Consider the following 21,802-nt stretch of genomic DNA (forward strand, 5'->3'; position numbering starts at 1 on the left):
GGTCTGCATCTCTCTTAGGAACAAGGAAGTAATTGGAACTGAACTCTCTTCTGATGAGACTGGTCGGGCTGGTTCTATTGCTCCCAGAAGGAGAAGGGTCAACTTGATTTAAGAGTTCCTCATGAGAAGGATGAAGGGTAGGGCTCAAGGGCTGAACAGAATGGAAGTGGATCATGTAGCTTCATTTGACAACCTCCAGTATCCATTTGTCTGCGGTAATGTGCTCCTAGGCAGGTAGGTAGTGTGATACTCTTTAAAGGGGAGGGGATAGTTGCATGAAAGGTGATCCATTGGAATGAATTACTTTGTCCTCAACCAACATGTCAAAAGTGCCTCTTAGAAGGAGGGGCTAATTGGGTAGAAGTATGCCTGGGAGATACCGTTTTTTGTGGGCTCCTGCTGCTTAGAGAAAGTGTGCTGATGGTATTGGAATGATCTCTAACTTTGGGCAGGTTGAGATCTACTAAAATGCCTTTTCATTACAGGCACATAAATCCCCAGTGATTACAAGCTATTCTGGTGTCTGAGTATGTGGAAAGAGAAGTCTTATGTTCACCGAAGAGCATAGGCCCTTCAAACACAAGGTCTTCCACTGTTTTGAATTTTTCTTGGAAGGCCTGAAGACTGGAGCTGGATGCTGCTCTTGTGACCACTACTGTGGCCATGGACCTGGAGGCTGTGTTGGCAGTATTTTGGGCAATTTACAGGGAGGTTTTCACAACCAACTGTCCTTCAGCAGTGATAGATTGAAGCTGATCTTTCTAGTCTTGTGACAAGTGTTCAATAAAATGTGTAATTTGGAGTATGTGTTAATCATATTTTGCCGTCAAGGCCTGGTAACTGACAATACGAAATTGGCAAGCAGCTGAGGAAAGCTCTTCCTTCCTAGCTAGTCCAGCTGTTTAGATTCTGTGTCAGATGGAGAGGGTCCTGAGCAAGCTTGATGGTTCCTCATTAGTTGCATCCACTATAAGGGAATTTGGATTACAGAGGCATTAGTAGTATTCTATTCCTTTCAGAGAGAGAGAGAGAGAGAGAGATGTGGGATTGTGGCAGGTGTTTGCCACAGGTATGTATGGAAGATAAAGCCTCAGTGATTGTTAGGATAATCCTTACCTGAGGATTGATGTTCCAGATATCCACCAAGGAATGTTTCAACTTTTGGACTTCCTCTAGTGGGATCTGAAGTCAGTCTGCTAGCCTTTTCATGATGTCCTGGAAGGTCTTAAAATCAGTGTACAAGAGTGGTGATGTTACTGCATCATTCAGAAATGAACAGGACTTTATAGATGGAGATGAGATCTCCTTGGCATGAGACTCTTGCGCCTCTTGTATATCATCTGGTAGGAGAAGTGGGTGGTACCACTGTGCATGGTACCATAAAATGGTCTATAGGTGTCACTGGTGGGTACCAGTGCTTTCTCTTAAGCAGTGCTGGAGTTGGTCACCATTGGTTCCAGTAACCCCACTGAGGGGGATCAGGGACAGGACCCCATGATCAATCTTTAGACCTCCAATAAGTGGTAGGTTCTCTAGGATCCTCTTCATGAAAGGATCTCATGGGGATAGGTTATTGAGGGGATGCCTGAACAAAGATCTGAGGAATCTTCCCACAATTTAAGGTATATATGTGATGGGTTGCCTCCCTTAGAATGCCACCTGATGTGCTGAGCCTGCCTGCGGTGCCAGCCTGGATACCTTTTTTACCTGTCTTGCTGAGCCAGGCTATTAAGCCTCCTCCACCGCACACACAGGCAGGGCCACTCCCAACTGCAGAACAAAAGACACTGAGATCAGTTCAGAGAAGGCTCATCTTAAGGGACTTGCCCCAGCACTCAGGTGTCCGCCTCCCTTGGAGTGCAGACCCAAAGGTATATCATGAAATCTGCCTCTTCCCTCAATGTGGAGGAAGGTATGCACAGCCTCTTATTCTCCTCCTCCCCTCCTGCCAATTATGAGTAGCACAAACTGGGTTATATTATAAACAAGAAATAAGTTTAACTACATGAAGGTTTAAAATCCATGTGCATTTTATATAACAACCTGGGATATGGCTTGTGCCAGCTCTTTTCCAGACCCAAAGTTCAGAGTATGGTCAAGAGACCAGAGGCCTAGCAAATAGCAATCAGCTAAGAGAAAGCTGGGGTAAACAGATAATCTTGTTTTGCTAAAATAAGACTAGTCAGCAAGTTGCCAGGTGCTGGCACTAAGAACGAAATAATTGTGTCTTATTTAGAGTTGCAGATTGAACAAAGGATCCCTGTTCCTATTGTGTGTGTTTCTTCTGTAGCGAGATGTTCTTCCCACAGATCCAGCCTTGAGTTTATGAAAAATTGGCATCCTCCCACCTTCCCTTTCAAGGGACCAATGCCTACCTTAAAACACAAAGGAGACAATCTTTATTGACATATACTTTCATTGTTTCTTTGTCCAGCAGATACATTCCTAGGGGTTAAAGCAATCAGAGGAGCTACTCCCATCCTATGGCCCCCAAATCAGAATTCAATATATATATTATACTAAACATTTTATCAAAGTATTAAATGTTAACTTGCTAACTTGAGAGCATGGGTGGAGACATTTATGTAACCTGTTAGCACATTAGCCAATGCTTATCTTCTCTTGCTGCAAAACCTGTCCTGGGGTGTGGAACTGCCTACCCCATCACTTTCCACTGCCCATGAAAAATCCATATTCCATTGTAATCAATTGACTGACAGTGTCTCTGAGCCTAATAAGCAAGGTGACACTCTGCCAATACTGTGTGTAATAAACTCCTATGCTTGACCTCTACAGGGTGTGGATTTTAAGGGAATATAGAATAATTAAATATCAGGGTTGGAAGGGATCTCAGGTCATCTAGTCCAACCCCCTCCTCAAAGCAGGACCAATCCCTAGACAGATTTTTGCCCTAGATCCCTAAATGGCCCGCTCAAGGATTGAACTCACAACCCTGGGTTTAGCAGGCTAATGCTCAAACCATGGAGCTATCCCTCCCCCTGAAAGATAACATAAAACAAAACATGCAAGCTAAGCTTGTTTCACTAAAGAGATTGGTTACAAATAGTAATTTCTTACCCTAGATATTGTTGCAGGCAGATTAAAGATAGTCTTGAAAGGCAGCTGCACTGATCTCTACCTTGAGACCTCAGGTATTACTACAAGCTAGATGCCCTTCCAGCTTGGGCTCAACCCTTCTCCCCCAGTTCAGTTCTTGCTTCCTGGTGTTTCTCAGTGTCTCTTTGGGTGGGGAGGCAGAGAACCATGATTATGTCATTGCCCTGCTTTATATAACTTTTGTGTGCAGTGGGAACCCTTTGTCTCCCAGTGGAAGAACACAGGCATTCCAAGGCGTGGGTCCAGTACCATATGACTCAGACCCATGTCTCTGCAGGGCTGTGGCAGCCATTACGCATAGGCTAGCTGAAGTATCCATAGGCAGACTAATCTTTTTCACATTCCATTGTCTTTGCTAACAACTCATTAGCCCTGTCTGGCTTTTCCATTATTGTACCTGAAGGGCTGCTTGGGGGTGATATCTTAAGTAACACATTTAAAATACAGATATAGTCAATATTCCTAACTTCATATACAGAAATTATACAGGCATTCAAATTGGATATCACATTCAGTAAATCATTACCTTTCCAATGCTATTTTACATGCACCATCTTGAATAAAGTATCTCTCCATTATGTCATTAATTTCACTCAATCATCTTCATGAATATATGTTTATGAAACATCACACTATGGGAAGGCCTTTCAATGTCCTAACTAGTATCAAAGACTGGAGACAAACAAATTGTAACTTGTTGCTTTCGTATTGGTACTGGGGAGGTAGATCTTCCCTAATTATCTCTGATGAACCTGAGTCATGAGATCCTCTCACAAAAGGAACCTGGAAGGAGGTGGAGGGTTCTGATAGCTTTCAAATGAAGTTTGGGTGAGTGATGCCCAGTGAGATGGAGGCTGTCATGGTACTGTCCTCTCCCCTTTCAGAGGTATGGTGATACAGGGCTACTATCCATGCTCCAGTACCAGTGTGTCTTGCAGTGCCACATTTTGTCAGATGGCGCTGCTGCAGTAGTTGCTCTGGGAGTGGGAGCTATGTCCAAACAGGATATCTTCTGCAATATGGACACCTCACTACTGGAGTCAGTTGGAGCCTCTACTGTACCCATAAAGGGATGAGGACTCCTGAGAATGAATCTGATAAGATGATCAGTCTCTTATCTTTGTTTCCCTGCGTGGAGAGGTATTTTCCTTTTTCTTATTGGCTAGTGCTGCAGACAAAAGTAGCAACTGGGACCAAGGCAGTCTGTGCTGTAGAGGCCACTGTATATGAGTTTGTTTAGTTTCTCTCTTTCTTGGATCTGCCATTGAAATCCAGACTGACCTTGTGATTCCCCCAAATACTGCAGGCAACTAGAGTGTTCGTCACAGTGGGGAAAGAACCTGTGGTAAGTCTCACAGGTCTTATACCCCAAGGTCTCAGGCATGACAAAGTGGGCTTTAACACAAAAGATCAAAGAAAGAGGAGGCGATGGAGGACTCCAACCAGTACAGTGCTAAATAAAGATATAAACTGATAGTAGTGTTTATTTCCGTAAGCCCAATAAAGAATTCAAAGTAAAGGTGAGAAGCTGTATACCATCAAAGGAACTGAGGCGCAGTGGGTTCACATCTGCCTTTGTACCCTTCTTCTGAGCATAAGGTGCTGCTCTGCATAGGCATGCTCCTGCAGACACTATTTTGCAGTCTCAGACTGGGATTGCAAGGGTGTGCATAAAGTGTACAGTGGACCACCCATACTGACATACTCCAAAAAACTTTCCTTAACTTCCCTTTTATTACAGCAGCTTCTCTCCAGTAAATGGTAAAGTTGCATAGAGAAGTGACAGATGCTGCTGTGCTTCTTCGACATAATGATGTAGCTTTCACTCTCAAATATTGTGACTGAAGATTGTAGAGTACAGTGATAATCCAAAATAATATAATATCAAAGTCAAAGATGGAAGAAAAGCACATGATCACACCACAGGAGTGTGGGCTTCAAACAGCTGAACTAGTTCCATAACCTCCCTGCCTCAATTTCTCCATCTGTAAAGTGGGGGGCAATTCTTCTGCTTTACAGAAGTGGTAAGATGTAGTGCTTTACTGGTTGGTATTAAATATAAAACAACTATGCACTATGAGACAGTTCCTTCCCCTGTGTGCCTGTTGTGCTGAGCTGGGCCTTTCTAAGAAAATACATTAACTTGATAAATAGTAGCAGTTCCCTCTACCACCGTGAAGGAGGTAAGATTTTGCTAGGAGCTACTAGCCACTGGAAAATGTTAAATTTTAGAAACAGTCATAGGTAGTAAAAAAAAAAAATAATGAGAGCAATAGATCAAACACTATGAATTCTGCCCATTGTACAGCAATGGTTCCATGGGTGCCAGGCCACCATGAAAATGTTATCAAGCAAGATATTAAGTTTTCACTACATTATACCTTTCTTCCTTAAAAGAAAGCCCGAACTATGACATCAGTAATTACGAGGTGAGAAAATGGCAGTTTAGCAAAAACAGACTCAAGCCATTGGAACTGGTGGTTATAGTCAGGTAGCAAGGCCTATACAGTAGGTACTGGAAAGTTTATGGGACATTCAAATTGGACACTTCAAAGAATAAGACACAATATTTCATAGCAAACTGGGGCTCACGCAAGAGATTCAGGTGCTAGTATTTAAAAGAATGTATGAAATGAAACAGTCAAACTTACCAGGAGTCTGTAATTGAACAGTGTTCTAAGAATAATGCAAGATCTGCTAGAAGTCAACCAAAATAACTAGTTAAGCAGAGTTTTCCTTCAAAATAAGGTGACATTAAAATAAGCATTTTAAAATGGGCAAACAAGGGAGAAAAAGAAGACAGACGTAATTCAGTATGCTACATTAACAAAATAGACACAGTACACCAGAAAGGACATTGTCAAAGCAGAGGCAGAAGAGCTAAATCCAAGAGGGATTTGGGTGCCCAGTCTTAGGACACTTAACTTTTAGTTGCCCTGTTGTCCAATGAAATCCTCAGCGTAAGTGCCCGGTCTCCTCATACAATACATGGGGTGAGTTAGGCACTTAAGAATGGGATTCACAGAAGCCAGCATGCTGAGTGGGGAGCTGCTTTAAGTTCCCCCCTTCAAGGGAGTCAGGTGCCTCTCTCTGCTTGGGGATTCACAGCTGTGAACCTCTTCCTGGAGTTGGGGCTAACCTGATATATATGCCTTTCTCAAAAAGTAGACACCCTCCCATCCCCTTATAGCAACAGCACTTAGGGACTCAGTTCAGAGAGAGGGAACCTGTTTCAAGATCCCTCCCCTCTCCCTGCTTGATTTGGAGCAGGGACATACACTTGGGTCTCCCATATCCCACATGACTGCCCTAACCACCAGCTAGTCTCTTTCTCTCTGGCACAATTAATATTTATATAAAGTAGAACAGCTTCCACAGAGGACAGAGAAAGACCCATCTGTGAATATCCCATCGCCTGAGGGGGGTGGTGATGTTAGGGCACTCAACTGGGATGTGGGAGGTCCAAGTTCCTGCTCTAAATCAAGCATCCAGTAGAGTGCCCTAATCACTCTTGCGTATTCTAACACTAATGCTAACACTCACACACACCCCAATCTGGATGGCCCCAGCACTTTTGTGGGAAGTGTGATCTGGTTAATGTGCTCAATCACTGGATGCAGCCCTGCACCTGAACACTGGGAAAGACCTAGTTTGTGAATTTTGCTGGGTCTTAGGCATGAACTAGGGGGTCAAGCAGCTCGGCTGGGTCAGAACTTAAGTGGTTTTGAACATGTTCATTCGTGGGAATTTGGGCCCCTACAGGCTTAGGCAGCAGCTGAGTAAAGTTCTGAGGATCATCCGGGCACCTAACTGTTGGACTTAGGTGCCTAAAATTCCTATGTAGAACTAGCCCAATTCCTCTTTACTCCTGTCTGCTGAGAGAGGAACTGGAGCGTGCATTTAAGCTCTTCAATACACATGGCCCATAGATAAGTCTTTAGTGAACACCCAAAATATTGGTATGATGAGAGCATGTTCATAAGGAGAAATGAAAACCTTGCTACAATAGGTACTAAGAACAGAGAACAGTTTATAAATGCTAGATATTTCCAGGTGGTTATTAAGTCATTAAAATTCTGAATCATGCTGTAAGACAATGAAAAATATGCCCAGAAAAGCTGAACAACTTTGGGAGACGTTGCTCTAAAGGAGGACTATGGTAACCCTTGAGACTATTACATTAGAACTAGGTGAGCAATCTTGAGAGACATAAATAAGCCATTTCATATATGAGACACTATGTGCCAACATTAATTACTTCAAACACTCAGGTCACTATCATTTTGTTCCTTTATGTTCCCCTCTCATTTGATAAGGAGCTAGAAGGCAGTTCTTTGACAAGACACTTGAGCATATCCATTTCATTGCCTCCCATCCTTCTGTGACAAATCCACAAAGGGAGTACCATTTTTCCTATCCCAAGACTGTCAGAACAGGAATCACTACACGGCAGGAAGCAGTAGTGTGGATTGTTCACGGGTGCCTCAATCTTTATGTTCTGCCTCATGTACAAACAGAGTAATAAAGTGAAAATGTCAAGACCCTCAAATTGCAATCCTGTCCTTGATGCTGGACTTGTCATTTTGCTTTGGAGCTTTGAAACCCACACTCCTCAGATGATATAAACGAGGTAACCCACAACTTACTGCCTTGTACAAGTATGAAGGAAAAGCATCCACAAATTAAAGAAAAGTGTTTTCTTTCAGATGCAAGATAAACAAAACAAATATTTATTTTAACATTATTTTTCCATATTATGAAAACAGCTCTGAACAAAAAACCACACCTGAGTATTTCAGGCATTCCACACAATTACTCTATGTAGAGAGAACAAGATGAGGCACATTAACATGCCAGAACAAAATTAACCAACAAGAACAAAAACCAAAACCACCTTTCCTCTTCAGATACTGTAGTCTTCATCAAAAGCTCTCTCTATTGTATATCTGGAAACACAAAAACTAGTGTCAAATTTAGATAATAAAACAGCTACTTCCTCCTTATCTGGTAGACTCCTTAACTAAGGAGTCTAAACTACTAGCATGTACATAAAGAACAGTCCATACTGCCTCATTAATACATTGTGCACTGGTGTAGATTCCCTATATTATAGGACAACATATTACAATACTATAAAGACAAGAATGCCTGATTCAGTCACTATAATTAACCAGTGAAGCAAACAAACAAGCAAAGGAAGACTGGAGTAGGAAAGTAGCAGCAAGACATATCATGTAACAAGATTTTGAAATGAATGTTTATCTATCAATGTTTAACAGAAAAAGTATCTTACTAGCTATGGGGAAAAAAGTCTGCTCAGAATATGGGAGTTGAAGAGGTTCTAGTGGAGGAAGAAACTTGGTTCTTGCAGATGCAAACGGTCACTACTGTTTGTATCAAGAATACTGTAATATTGCCAGTCACCTGCAATTTCACCTTTTTCTTCAGTGATTATCTGGATTACAGGCAGGCTATAGAAGTCTCCTCCCTCTGTACACTGGTTGAACTTAATTGCTTGTTTCAATCCTTGTTGGCTTTCAAACTAGACCCTAGACTTCAGGTCAGGTGTAAGCAAACAGACAAGGATTTGCTCCTCAAAAGGACTAAGAGCTGCTTTTGACTGTGTGAAAGCAGGAAGTAGGGACTGTGTAGCTAGCATCTAATCACAAGAATATACAGTTGTGCTGCAGTGGATTTTTTTCTATATTATATGCACTTTGTTTACATATTTATTGTAAAATATGTGTCACTTACATTATATTAACACCCAAAAGGTATTAAAAACCCGCTAGTTCTGGTCAGATGATTATTTAAAAGACAACAATTGAGCCCATGGCTTAATAAATATTAGATTTTAAAAATCTTACTTTTTGTAATTGTCTAAAGTGACAGTTCAAGTTTACTGTACTTACATATGTCACTGATCTAAGTCTGCTAATCCCATTTCTACCAGCTTCATGTGAACTAAGCATTGTTCATCTTCATACAAAAACACAGTGTGCTCTGGAGACTGAGTCTGGAAATCAGAAATTTTCAGTAGTACAGAAAGATCTGTTTCAAGTAGTAAGAGTTGACTGAATGCTGCAATTATTCTTCTACATCTATACTGCAGTAACGTCTAAAGGCCCACCAGGTTGTAGCTCTATTAGGTTAGATACTGTACATATACTAAAGGGCAGTCCCTATTCCAAACAACTTATAGTCTAAAAAGACAAGACACACCAGATGGATAGGATGAACAAGAGGGCTGGGGTAGAAAAGACAGTTGCAAAAATAAGTGAATCATTAGTTTAATCCCATCAAGTAGAAAAAAAATGGCAATGATGCTAAACTTAAAATTTGATGATAGGAATTAAACAAAAAAGGGGAAAAAAAACCCCTTAGTTATCCGATCTGTTAATTTGAGAGTGAACATAAAATAGTGAAAAATATTCCAGTACTACATGAACTAAGCCTGATTTCTATTACAAGTTGTTTTTTTTAAATCAGTGTAAGTTTTCACTTTGTGTATATGATGAAAGTTACAATGTTTTGGAAGGAAATTTTTTAAGTAAATGATAGACTGAGGATAACGACTGTAGAACACAAATGACCATTTGGAAATTAAAATGTGTTGTTTTATGTTAAATAGTATATTCCCACATAAAATTGTTAACTGATAGTAGTAAGGTTCCTTCAGTGATTAATGAAATCCTTAACAAAACTACCCAGTAAGAACTTTATTTTTAATGTCAAGTGGTTTTAAAAAAAACACACTGAAGTAACTTAAGGTGGTTTTATACAAATATTCCATTATTTTTAGATTTCAGAAAATTGGTTAATGACAATGTTAACAGTTTACAAACATCTCTAACTCAGATCCACAAGGCATAAAAGTTTTCAATAAATAGAGTAGCCAGAATTCCAGAGCGTGTTGAAGGTAAGTGGAAGACACAAACAGAAGGGGGCAGGTGGAGCAGACTGACAGGAACATGTGAGAGGGCTGCATGAGTTTGTACTTATCAGTGGCTATCCAATGCATAGGGACAGAGAATAAAATGACTGATGGAAAGGCAGCTCAAACACTCCCTGAAAACCTAGATTTTTATTATGCATCTCCTTGACCTTCCCATCAAAATGACCCCTACAATCTCCTGTGATAAGTGTGTCAGATTTTCACTTTGAGTATCTGGGTACCTTAACAGGAGAACTAGGAGGAATGTTAGGGTGCAGTGGAAAGGCAAGGAGAAGTGGGGGAGGGAGGGAAGGAGGCAGTACATTTTTAGTACTTATAGACCCCTAGTGTTTATTTTGGGCACCGGACACCGCTAACCCAAATGGAAATGTGAAGCATAAAAGCAAGAATGACAGTTTCTAGTGGAGAAGCAATAAAGGAGGTTAAAATCATGCAGGCAGGAGGGCTCGGGAAATGGGCTGTCTGTAACACAGTGAACAAAATTCCTATGCACTTGATCCTCTGCCTTTAATGTTGTGATGCTTCTGAAAAAATGTTTTTGAGTCTAATTTTTTTAAACCAGAGAACAAGATTCACAATAAATCTTGTACAAGGTTCAGACATTTCACTGAAAATGTTAAAACCAAGATAACTCAGGTTTGGCAGGAACTAACAGGAAAAACTTACCACTGTGGAAGCATAGAGCTTTTTGCCTTGAAGACAGTCTATCATGGCCCATAATGCTTGCATGCTCCATTCAGGGCAATATGGAATTCTCTTTTTTTCTGTATCATATAGAGAAGGTTTAAATCCAGCCAACAGAACTCTTACTGCTTGAGCAGGATATTGCATAAGGTGAGAAGGAATCTGACGTAATCTAAATCAAAATGAAAATCCTTGTCTAAAAACATGCAAGACAACAGTGCAATAGTTAATCACTATCTAGAACTAAAATATGTTAATGAAGGATAGCGCAATAATTTGAGAACTAGCTTAGGATTTGGGACACCTGGGTCCAAGTCTGTGCTCTGCCACTGACTTCCTATGTAATGTCAGGCAAGTCACAAAGCCTCTCTAAGCATTAGTTTCTCATCTATAAAATGGGGATAGTAGTACTGCCCTACCTCATAGGGGCATTGGGAGGGAGGTGCTCGGATACTAAGGAATGGGGTCTAGCCATAGAGGAACCTAAGGCAGACAGGAACAGTTTTAGCTTGCATCTGTACTTCTACCTTTTTTTTTTTTTTTTTTTTTTTTTTTTTTTTTTTAAATACTAGATCTTGATAAATATAAGTTTAAAAAACTAAACTATGCACGTACCTGCTTGTTGGTAATTTTTCAGTTGATCCATAGTCAACAAATTGAACCAAAATATTAACAGGGTCAAATTCTTTAACAGAGAGTAGTTTTGCTCTATACCACAAGCCATCATTGTATTCTGCCAGGCAAGGCATTTCTGTAAGAAGGAAAAAGCATGCTATTTAATCCAAAATTTAGCACATACGCTATCAGAGCTGTAAAACAATTTGTATTATACTATCTAGTTTTATTTTCTTCCTTTAATTCATGGTTTTTTAAAACAGAATCCATAATTTTTTAAAAAAGACACACAGCAACTGGAAAAAAATTAAATGAATTTAGAAAGGAATGATTACTTACCTTATAGCAAGTGAAGGCTACTTACTTGTAATGGGCGTTCTTTGAGATGGACTCTGCATAATTAATCATGGGATGCACTGGCAGGAACAGTTCACTAAAGAGACAGACCTACAGAGGTCACAGCATAGAGGCAAGTGGCAGCAGAAGGTAATTGAGGGGCGGCTGGCGAAAGTGGCAAGCAGTTGGCTGGTAGGGTAGCCAAGTGACAAGGAACAGCAGACTGGCAGGGCGGTCAGGCGGTGATGAACCGAGGCTGGCAGGGCAGCCAGTGGAGAGGAACTGTGGCTGGCAGGGTGGCTAGCAAGAGCAAGTGCTCAGATGAAGGAGCAAGCAGGGTGCTTTCTTCCCTGGGTAGGAGGTAAACTCACACAGATGCACCTCTGAACCCTGGGTCCTCACTGACCAAGGACAACCACTGTGAATGGAATATGCTGAGGGAGCGGAGAGGAGCACAGCAAAGGGACTTTTGGTTGTAGAACTCAAGAACATGAGGCAGAAGACTCTGCCCCAAGCACGCTGGGGTGGGTGTTCTGCTCAGAGTTTTATGTTTATGAATTAATGCTGGGTGACTTGCCTACTTTCATTAAAAGTTTCTTTTCTACACTCAGACTCTGTGCTTTAAAAGGGGGAAGTATTGCCTCTCAGAGGCACCCAGGGGTGGTATGTAATTTTCCTAGGTTACTGGGTGGAGGCTCAAGTCAGTTCTGTGTTGTATTGTTGAAAAGAAACCTCTAGATATTGAACCCGGTCCTGGGTGCTGCTGGCTTCACCTGGCAGAAGGGTTACATATATGTCTGACGTGTCACAGTTGCTAAGAGCCGTGCAGTGCCTCACATGGCTGGGGCTTCCGCTGTCAGCCCAGGGCAGGCTGGGACTCCTGCTGTCCCCTTTAGCCCCTTTCCCTGACTCCCAGGTTTGCACAGCCGTGTTGTGTGAGTCCAAGCCACCCAGGGCTGACAGTTGAAGCTCTTAAAAAGCACACAGCTTGTGCCTCCCTTGACACATTTCCGTGAGTCCCAAGTTTGAGAACTGCTGAGTTAAGGCAATAATGCAATGAGCCTACATGTCTCAAGGCCTGTAAAAAAAATCTTAGCTAAAACTAATTAAGGCATAAGCCCCAAAAAGCCTTATCGTAAGTGTAACCAAGAGTGATCCTAGAAGATCACAAGATAGCACAACATAGACTGCCACAAAGACTAAACTGCTAGTAGGTAACCACAAGTTGCTATTTATAGCAGCTTGGAATATTTTTAGTTCGGGAAGTCAGCAGATCTCTGACCACAAGAATGCCATGGTCATTGATGCATATGCTAATAAGCCTGAGGTAAAAGGATGAATAACCTATAGGAGACGAGCATCCCAACATTAGTAAGGTGAGGAAATACAAATAAGGGGAGAACCCCTGACTGAACATGCATTAGGCATAGTGGCCTCAGCATCACACATTATAAGAGTTGTATTCCAGTCTGTGTGCTTTGGGAGGGAGAGATGAAGTCCCTGGGAGATGCCAAGATGACCACCACTGATGATGGTGATGAATAAGATAACTCAGACTTTGAGGCCAGAAGGGACCATCATGATCATCTAGCCCAGAGTTTCTCAACCCGTGGGTCAGACTAGTGACACCAGATAGCAAGTCTGAAAAATCGGGACAGGGGCAGAGGGTAATACACACCTGTATAAGACGAAGATCTGAATATCAGAACTGTCCCTATAAAATCAGGACATCTGGTCACCCTAGTCAGGACCCAAAATTGGGTCACCAAAATGTTTCAAAGGGTCACATGGCAGCTCCTGTGACTTCTGTCTCACAGGGCTGGCTGGGCTTGTCTACCTGGCTCCAGGCACGGTGATCTCTGGGGTCCCAGCATCACTCAGGTTTGGCCCAGCCATCATGATGATGGGAGTCTGGTTAGGCCAAATTTGAATGACTGGCACTGCAACTCCATGAGCTAGGTCACAACACCACTCTCACAAATTTGGTCCAGTTTGGGGAGGGCAAACTGAAGCAGCACTGCAGCCCCAGTGGTTGCAATACCCTGAGCTGAGAGCCAAGACTAGCCAACTCTACAGCACAGGAGCTGCAGGAGCCATCGCTGTGGGGTGAGTGCTAGGCAGGACACCCTCCCCCCACTCCCTCGGAGGCAGGACCTGACCAAAACCACCCAGGGACTCCACCCTCTAACTATTTACTGGGTCACGGCAGGCCATAAACAGTTACAAATGGGTCCTGAGCCAAAAAAGTTTGAGAACCACTGATCTAGTTTGACCTCCTGCACATCACAGGCCACAAAACCTCACTCACCCCCTCCTGTAATAGACCCATAATCTCTGGCTGGGTTACCAAAGTTCTCAAACCACAATTTAAAGACTTAAAGTTACAGAGACTCCACCATTTATTCTTGTTTAAAACAGCAACTGACCTGTGCGCCATGCTGTAGAAGGCAGCGAACCTCCCCTCCCCACCATGGTCTCTGCCAATCTGACCTGGGGAAAAATTCCTTCTTGACCCCAAATATGGTGATCCGTTGAACCCTGAGTATGTCGGCAAGCCCAGCAGCCAGACACCTGGGAAAGCATTCTCTGTAGTAACTCAGAGCCCTGCCCATCTAATGCCCCATCTCTGGCCACTGGGGAGTTTTGCTACTAGCAGTCACAGATGGGCCACAAGCCATTGTAGGCAATCTCATCATACCATCCCCTCCATAAACTATCAAGCTCAGGCTTGGAACAAATTTAGTTTTTTGCCCCCACTGCTCCCCTTTGGAGGCTATTCCCAAACTTTGTTCCTCTGATGGTCAGAAACCTTCATCTAATTTCAAGCCTAAACTTGTTGATGGCCAGTTTATATCCATTTGTTCTTGTGTCCACATTGGTACTGAACTTAAAAAAACTCCTCCTCCCTCCCTGGTATTTATCCCTGTGATGTACCTGTAGAGAGCAATCGTATCTCAGCTCAGCTTTCGTTTGGTTAGGCTAATAAAGCCAAGCTCCTTGGTATGTTTTCCATTCCTCTGATCATCCCAGTACCCCTTCTCTGCACCTGTTCCAGTTTGAATTCATCTTTCTTAAACATGGGAGATCAGAAATGTGCATAGTATTTCAGATGAGGTTTCACCAGTTGTATAATTGCAATAACACTTCCCTATCTCTACTGGAAATACATACCCTGATGCATCCTAGGATTTAAGGTGTTTTGCAAGGGATGGTGGAAGCATATGGATGCTCAGCTCTCTCTGTATAATCTCTACTTACTTTGTGGGGCTAGAGTGTTTAAGAATTTGCTAACTGTATTAATAAAACTATTATAAATATAGTACGATTTCCTAAGTGTGAATGATACAACCATGCACATCAGGGCTCCCAACTGAACAGTAATTCAGTAATACTGACCTGGTACAAGAATCTATCAAATTTCAGAGTGCTAATTGTGGAAATTAAATGAGTAACATAATCAATATACAATCAATAGATCAGGCAACACTACCAAACTGAGCATCCAACCTAGATGCTAGATCTAGGGAGTAGTGTTTTGTAAATACATACAGAACTCCAAGTAGCAGCCCTACAGATCTCTCTACAACTGGAATATGTCTAAGGCATACTCCAACAAGAGTAGAATGGATGCTAGCTTATAACTGTTCTGTATACACTATCCAACCCATCTAGATAATGTCTATGCAGAGACAGTGAGTCTCTTATGGTTGTTTGCATATGAAACAGAGACTAGAAATCCTAAATTCCTTGGTTCTGTTAAGATAGCAAGGCAGAGCACTTTTAGCATCCAAAGCATGTAGCTTTAACTCACCTATACAAGCATGAGACCTAGAGAAAAATATTAGCAGATTGTTTGATTAAAGTGAAAGATACCACATGGTAAGGAAACTAGGGTTAGGACAAAATATCACCTTATTTTTGTGAAAGACAATGAATGAAAGATCAGCCATGACAGCATGTAGTTTATTCATCTAGCCAATATTATGGCTATGATGAAAGCTATTCTGATAGATAACAGAAACAGAGAACACTGCTATAGGCTCAAAGGCAGGCTTCATAAGCTTAGTTAGGATTAAATTGAGATCTCATGACAGTACTGGATTCTTTTTTGGTGGCTACATTTCAGCAAGTCCCTTTGTTAATTTGTTTACTGTATCATGTGTAAAGACTGATTTATTATCTATTAAAGTCTGGTGGACAGCTACTACATTAACTTTCAAAGGAGGAGAGAGAAAGTCATGAAAGCTTTAACTCAAGTATATATTCAAGAATAGATTGAACTGGGCTATGAGTGGATTTGTAAATTTATCACTCATCCACTTCACAAATCTGGTCCATTTGAGATCGTAGTACCTTCTAGTTGATGCCTTTTCTACTTAATCAATGTTTACTGCACTTGTAATGGACAAGATTTCTCAAGGTCCATGAGAGTCTTAAAGCTCATGAAGTGAGGTCTGCATGTTAAGAGGGTCTGGGTAAACATCAGCTCAACATGAGGAAAGAGTTTAAGTCAGAAAGGCTAACAACCACTGCTGTATTGGCCTGTGCTGGGACAATAAAAATCATTTTGGTTCTGTCTTTTCCTATCTTTATCCCCCTCTGGTGAAAAGGACAGGTACAGAGCAGAACTTCTACCCTAACCAGGAAAAAGGTGTCTGATATGAATAGATTTTCTCTCGGCTCCTGAAAAGAACACATGACATGACACTTTGCATTTTGTATTGTTGTGAGCAAATCTTAACCCCACAGGGTAAAGATCTTGTCTATCATGGATTTGTTTAATGACCACTCATGCAGTCCCATTACATCTCTGCTCAGCTGATCTGCCAGGCTGCTGTCCTAGCCTACTAGCTGTAGAACTAAGAGATAAATGTGCTGCATACAACAATCCCACAGCACAACTGTCATCTTGCAGAACTGGGAAGAATGAGCCTCCCTCACATTTGCTGACTTACTACATTGCTATCACATTTTCTGTGATAATTTGCACTATATTCCTATAGATGTGAGGTAGAAAAGAGTTGTGAGGCCAACATATTAGTCTCAATCCCATGATATTTATAGTCTCTTTTCTTGAGAATTTCAATGACCCATGAACTGTCATTTTGTTCAAATTCACTTCCCATCTTCCACTATAATAATAATGGGAGATTTCAACTATCTCCATATTGACTGGGTATGTGTCACCTCAGGACAGGATGCAGAGATAAAGTTTCTTGACACCTTAAATGACTGCTTCTTGGAGCAGATTGCCTCTCTTCTTTTGACTATTCTTGACTTAGTCCTAAGTGGAGCACATGATCTGGTCCAAGAGGTGAATATAGCTGAATTGCTTGGTAATAGTGACTATAATATAATTAATATAACATCTTTGTGACAAGGAAAACACCACAGCAGCCCACCACAGTAGGATTTAATTTCAGAAAAAGGAACTACACAAAAATGAGGAAATTAGTTAAACAGAATTTAAAAGGTACAGTGTCAAAAGTGAAATTCCTGCAAGCTGCATGGAAATCTTTTAAAGACATCATAATAGAGGCTCAACTTAAATGTATACCGCAAATTAAAAAACAGAGAACTAAAGAAAAAAAATGCCACCATGGCTGAACAACAAAGTAAAAGAAGCAGTGAGAGGCAAAAAGGCATCTTTTAAAAAGTGGAAATTAAATCCTATTGAGGAAAATAAAAAGTAGCATAAACTCTGGCAAATGGGTTGGTGCATGGGGGACTAGGCTCCTTGCAGTCATAGTTGCAGGAGTGCAGGCGAGTGAATGCTGTGACATAAGTGCCTGCTGCCATGTGGCTGAGGAGGGAAAGGCAAGTTCTGGCCGAGACTACAGGGTTGGATTTCACTGAAGTGATCAGATCCAGTAGCTCTGGAACCTGTCATTCAGCAGATAAACGTGCAGAGGTCGCATCAATGTGTCCTCCAATGAACTCCAGGGACTGTGCAGGGTGCAAAGTCAATTTTTCGACGTTCACAGTCACCCCAAGGGAGGAGAAAAGTAGAAGGAGTTGGGACTTTGATAACCTAGCTTCCTTTCTGGACTGTGCCACCAGCAACCAATTGTCTAGGTAAAGGAAGACAAGGACTCTTCACCATGGTAGCAGCTCATCTCTGATGGCAAAAACTTTTGTGAAGACTAGTGGAGCACTGGTAAGTTGAAACTGGAAAAGCCTGTATTGGAAGTGTCAGATCCACCATGTCAAGAATCAGAGCGGTAGCCGTGTTAGTCTGAATCTGTAAAAGCAGCGAAGAGTTCTGTGGCACCTTATAGACTAACAGATGTATCGGAGCATGAGCTTTCGTGGGTGAATACCCACTTCGTCAGATGCATGCCATGAACCATCTAATCAGTCAAGTGGATGTTGACATGCAAGTAGGTATCCTGCATATCAAAAGCTATAAACCACATGCATTTTTCTAGTGATGGAATGATGGCCGCAAGCATGACCATGCACAACTTTGTTTTATGAATAGAACAGTTGAGGTGTTTCAAATCCAAGGCTGGTCTCTATCCTCCTTTCTTCTTGTGCACCAGGAAATATTTGGAATAGAACTCTGAAGAAAGGCTCTGCTTACCTGAATCAAGAACTGCACCTTAAAAGGGAATCATTTGCATAGGTAGCAGAAGAGACCTTTATTTTAAAGTCCCCGTGTCCTGAACAGGGTACATGTGCAATATGTTCTTGGAATACCCCTTTTCTAAATAGACACAGTTTACTCAGTTGTCTAAAGGATAAATGTATACACCCTGATATCCTAAATGAGTTGCTACCAGAGAGAGGCACTTTGTAAATACCAGGGGTGCAGTAGAAAGCCCAAAAGATAAGACTGTACTGGAAATACTTTTGTCAAATCAGAAAATGAAGGTTTCTGCAGTGCCTGGGTTGGATAGAGATATGGAAATATACACTCTTTTAGAGAAGTCTGCAAACCAATCTAGGGTGGGTATAATGGGTACTAATGTCAACATGTGCAAATGGAATTTTCTGATTAACAAGTTAAGCTTCCACAGATCTAATATTGGATAAAGCCCTCAGTCTCCTTCTTGGTGTCAGAAAATATGTGGAGCAAAAACTGTGACCACTAAATTCCCTTAGCACCTCATCTATGACTCCTGCTTCCAACAGGGAGCAAACTTCCTATCTTAAAAAGAGGTTCCTGAATAGGGATAGAACAGGGGGTTCGATGGTGGAAAGGAATCTAATTAAATAGTGTAACCATCTTTTATCATCTCCAGAGTCCATTTGTTTGATGGGATAGAAATTCAAGAGTCCATGTTACAGGAGAATCAGTCTCCAAAATAAATGAGAGATGGTCGTATATTTTGTCTCAAGCGCCTGATCCTCGTGTCAAATCTGAGCTCTGACATTCCATCTCAGAGACAATGCTAAGGTTGCTTCCCCTTCATTTGCAGAATAAAAGTAGTCTCTGCTGTGGCTGTGAAGGAGGAGGCTGTTGATGTTGAAATTTAGATCTCTGAAAAATAAGACTATGAAGAAAAGGAAGGGTAGGAGGCCCTTCTTGAGGGTTGACAAACACATAAGAATCTTGTAGTTGACCTCATGTCCTTCATTTTTTTCTAATATTTAATCAGTTTTATTAGTGGATAACTTATCACCTTTGGAAGGAAGGTCTACCACCTTTGATTTGATTTTGGAAGGGAGAGTAGAAGACTGAAGGCCAGCAGGCATGGCTGAGTCTGAAGACTCAAAAAGTCCTGAGCGAATGTTTAACCACTATTTCACCATCCCTTACCAAGCTGATGGCCAGCTTCCTTTGTTTAGGAAGCAGTTTTGCAATCATGGCCATCTTTCCCTACAAGTGATACTGATAATGTGACTTCACTGCCTGACAATTTGCTTCTCTGATACTGAGTGAAGCAGTTGAAAACACTTGCCAGTTGTGTTCATCTTCTTTCTTTCTGTGTCAGAAGATGTGGAATACACCTGATTCCTCTATATCTTTACATTGCCACTGCCACCGACACCACAAGAGAATCAGGAGTAAGGTGTACGAAAAAATAACCCCCCTTTGTAGATTGACATAATTTGTCTGCTTTTTCCCAATATAGCCTATCATGATGCAGAAGTCCAAAATGCCCTTGCACGTTGCAACAGAAAGGTAATCTTGTTTTTTTGATGGAGAACACAGGATGTTGAATACAGGATGAGAGGTTTCTTTTAACATGACCAATGGAAATTTCAGTGTCATAGATCTGATACCATTCTTTTCCACAACCTCATGGATTTGCAGTGCATCTTCGGATGCAAAGAGTGACAAAATAACCCCAATGTTTTCATCCGGGGAATATTAATCAAGTTCTGATTACAGCTCTTGGTATTCATTCTGAGCCACAGGCTCCTCTTCTGCCTCTGACAAAGTATCAGGAATTTTGGTTGGAGAATGCTCTCTAAAAGCAGGTGAAGTCAACAGATCCATGATCTTGGATCTGGGGCAACTTTCTCAGACCCTAGTAGGAGAGGTATTTCTACCCTGAAAGGAATGCAGAACACTCTTATAGTGCCTACAAAAAGGCCAATAGAGCCAACCTGCTCTTGGCAGTATCTGCCAATCATACCGCAATCAAACTCAGACTCCATTTCACATCTAGGAAGGTGTGATGGTTTATAAGTACCATATTTTAGTGGTGTGTTTCTTATGAGAATGGAACCTAGGAGGTATGTCAGTATATCTAATGCATTTTTTCCTTGGACTGTGGATTAGATCTCAGATCCAACTCAGAAATTACTGGAGAAACTACCAGACTGGGCATTTATATAACTGAGAAGGGAGAAATAACTTTATTGGGAGAGCCCGAAGGTATTTAGCAGGTGGAAAGTAAATGCAACAACTTGTCCAACCTCCTCCTCTTCTCTGTCAGGGAACTACAAGCAGGAACATTTCCAGGGTGGCCTCTCCCCCATCACCTTCCCCTTTAGGAGATGAAAAAAATGGTAACTAACCTTCCATAACTGTTGTGCTTCAAAATGTGTTGCTCAAGTCCATTCCATGTTAGGTGTGTGCACAGTTGACAGAAATTTTTCCCTGAGTGGTATCTGTAGGGCTGGCCCTAGCGCCTCCTGGACCCCTGTGCTCGTATAAGGGGCAGCACCAGCCCCATGCCCCCTCAGTTCCTTCTCGAAGTTCACTCTGACAGCAGGGCAGAAGGGTGAGTTATGGAATGGATGTGAGCAACATCTCGAACAGTAGTTATGGAAGATTAGTAACCGTTTTTACTTCGAGTGCTTGTTCATTTTGATTCCACGTTAGGTGACTCACAGGCATCTGGAGGTGGGTTCGGAGTTCACTGACGTGCTGATTGTAACAATGCTTTTCCAAAGTTTGTCATGCCAGGCCTGCTGGGTGATGGCAGAGTGGGATGCGAAGGTATGAACCGATGACCATGTCGCTGCTCTGCATTTGTCCTGGATAGGAACTTGTGTGAGGAAGGCTGCTAATGAAGCCTCAACTCTCATGGAATGGGTGGTCACAATGGCTGGGGACAGAACCTTTGCTTCATGCAGGCGGTTAGCCAAGACAATATTATCTGAGATGACGCAGAGTCTGCCACTGCTACAAAGAGCTGCAATGACTTGCAAAAGGGTCTAGTCCTTTCAATGTAAAGAGCCAGGGCCCACCTAACGTCTAAGTTATGTAGATAATGCTCATCTGGATCCATGAAGCTTCGGAAAGAAGACAGGCATAAAAATGTCCTGGTTGTTGTGGAACCGCAACACTACCTTTGACAGGAAGAATGGGTGGGTGCACAGCTGGACCTTGTCTTTGAAGAACACTGTGTAAGGGGTTTTGAAATCAGGGCTCTGATTTCAGTGATCCTTCAAGCCGACATAATTGCCACTAGGGAGGCAATGTTCCAGGAGGAGCAGCAGCGAACAAGAAGCCAGCGGCTCAAAGGGGGATCTTGTGAGCCTGGACAGTACTGGATTTACATCCCTTGGGGGAAACCGGGTTGCAAACCTGTGGGTAGAGTCTAAGTCCTTGAGGAACCTGCCATCTCATGCGAGGAAATTGACCTGCCCTGGACAAGAGGAAGGAAAACTGAAATGGCCGCCAGGTGGACCTTGACT

General features: G+C 42.0%; 1 protein-coding gene across 1 annotated transcript in view; it reads right to left on the minus strand.

Annotated features, from left to right (window-relative positions):
* Positions 1-7,876: 7,876 nt before the first annotated feature.
* The window catches only part of RNF17 (ring finger protein 17), a 206,147-nt gene continuing 192,221 nt past the window's right edge, over positions 7,877-21,802 (minus strand). Inside the window, exons 37-40 of the mRNA XM_050928582.1 lie at positions 11,372-11,507; positions 10,739-10,928; positions 9,030-9,133; positions 7,877-8,063 (exon numbers count right to left, since the gene is read on the minus strand). Of these exons, the coding sequence (XP_050784539.1) occupies positions 9,035-9,133; positions 10,739-10,928; positions 11,372-11,507 (425 nt within the window). The 3' untranslated portion in view covers positions 7,877-8,063; positions 9,030-9,034. The remainder of the gene's footprint in view (positions 8,064-9,029; positions 9,134-10,738; positions 10,929-11,371; positions 11,508-21,802) is intronic.

The sequence above is a fragment of the Gopherus flavomarginatus genome, chromosome 1, assembly GCF_025201925.1.
Source record: "Gopherus flavomarginatus isolate rGopFla2 chromosome 1, rGopFla2.mat.asm, whole genome shotgun sequence".
Classification (NCBI taxonomy): Eukaryota; Metazoa; Chordata; order Testudines; family Testudinidae; genus Gopherus; species Gopherus flavomarginatus.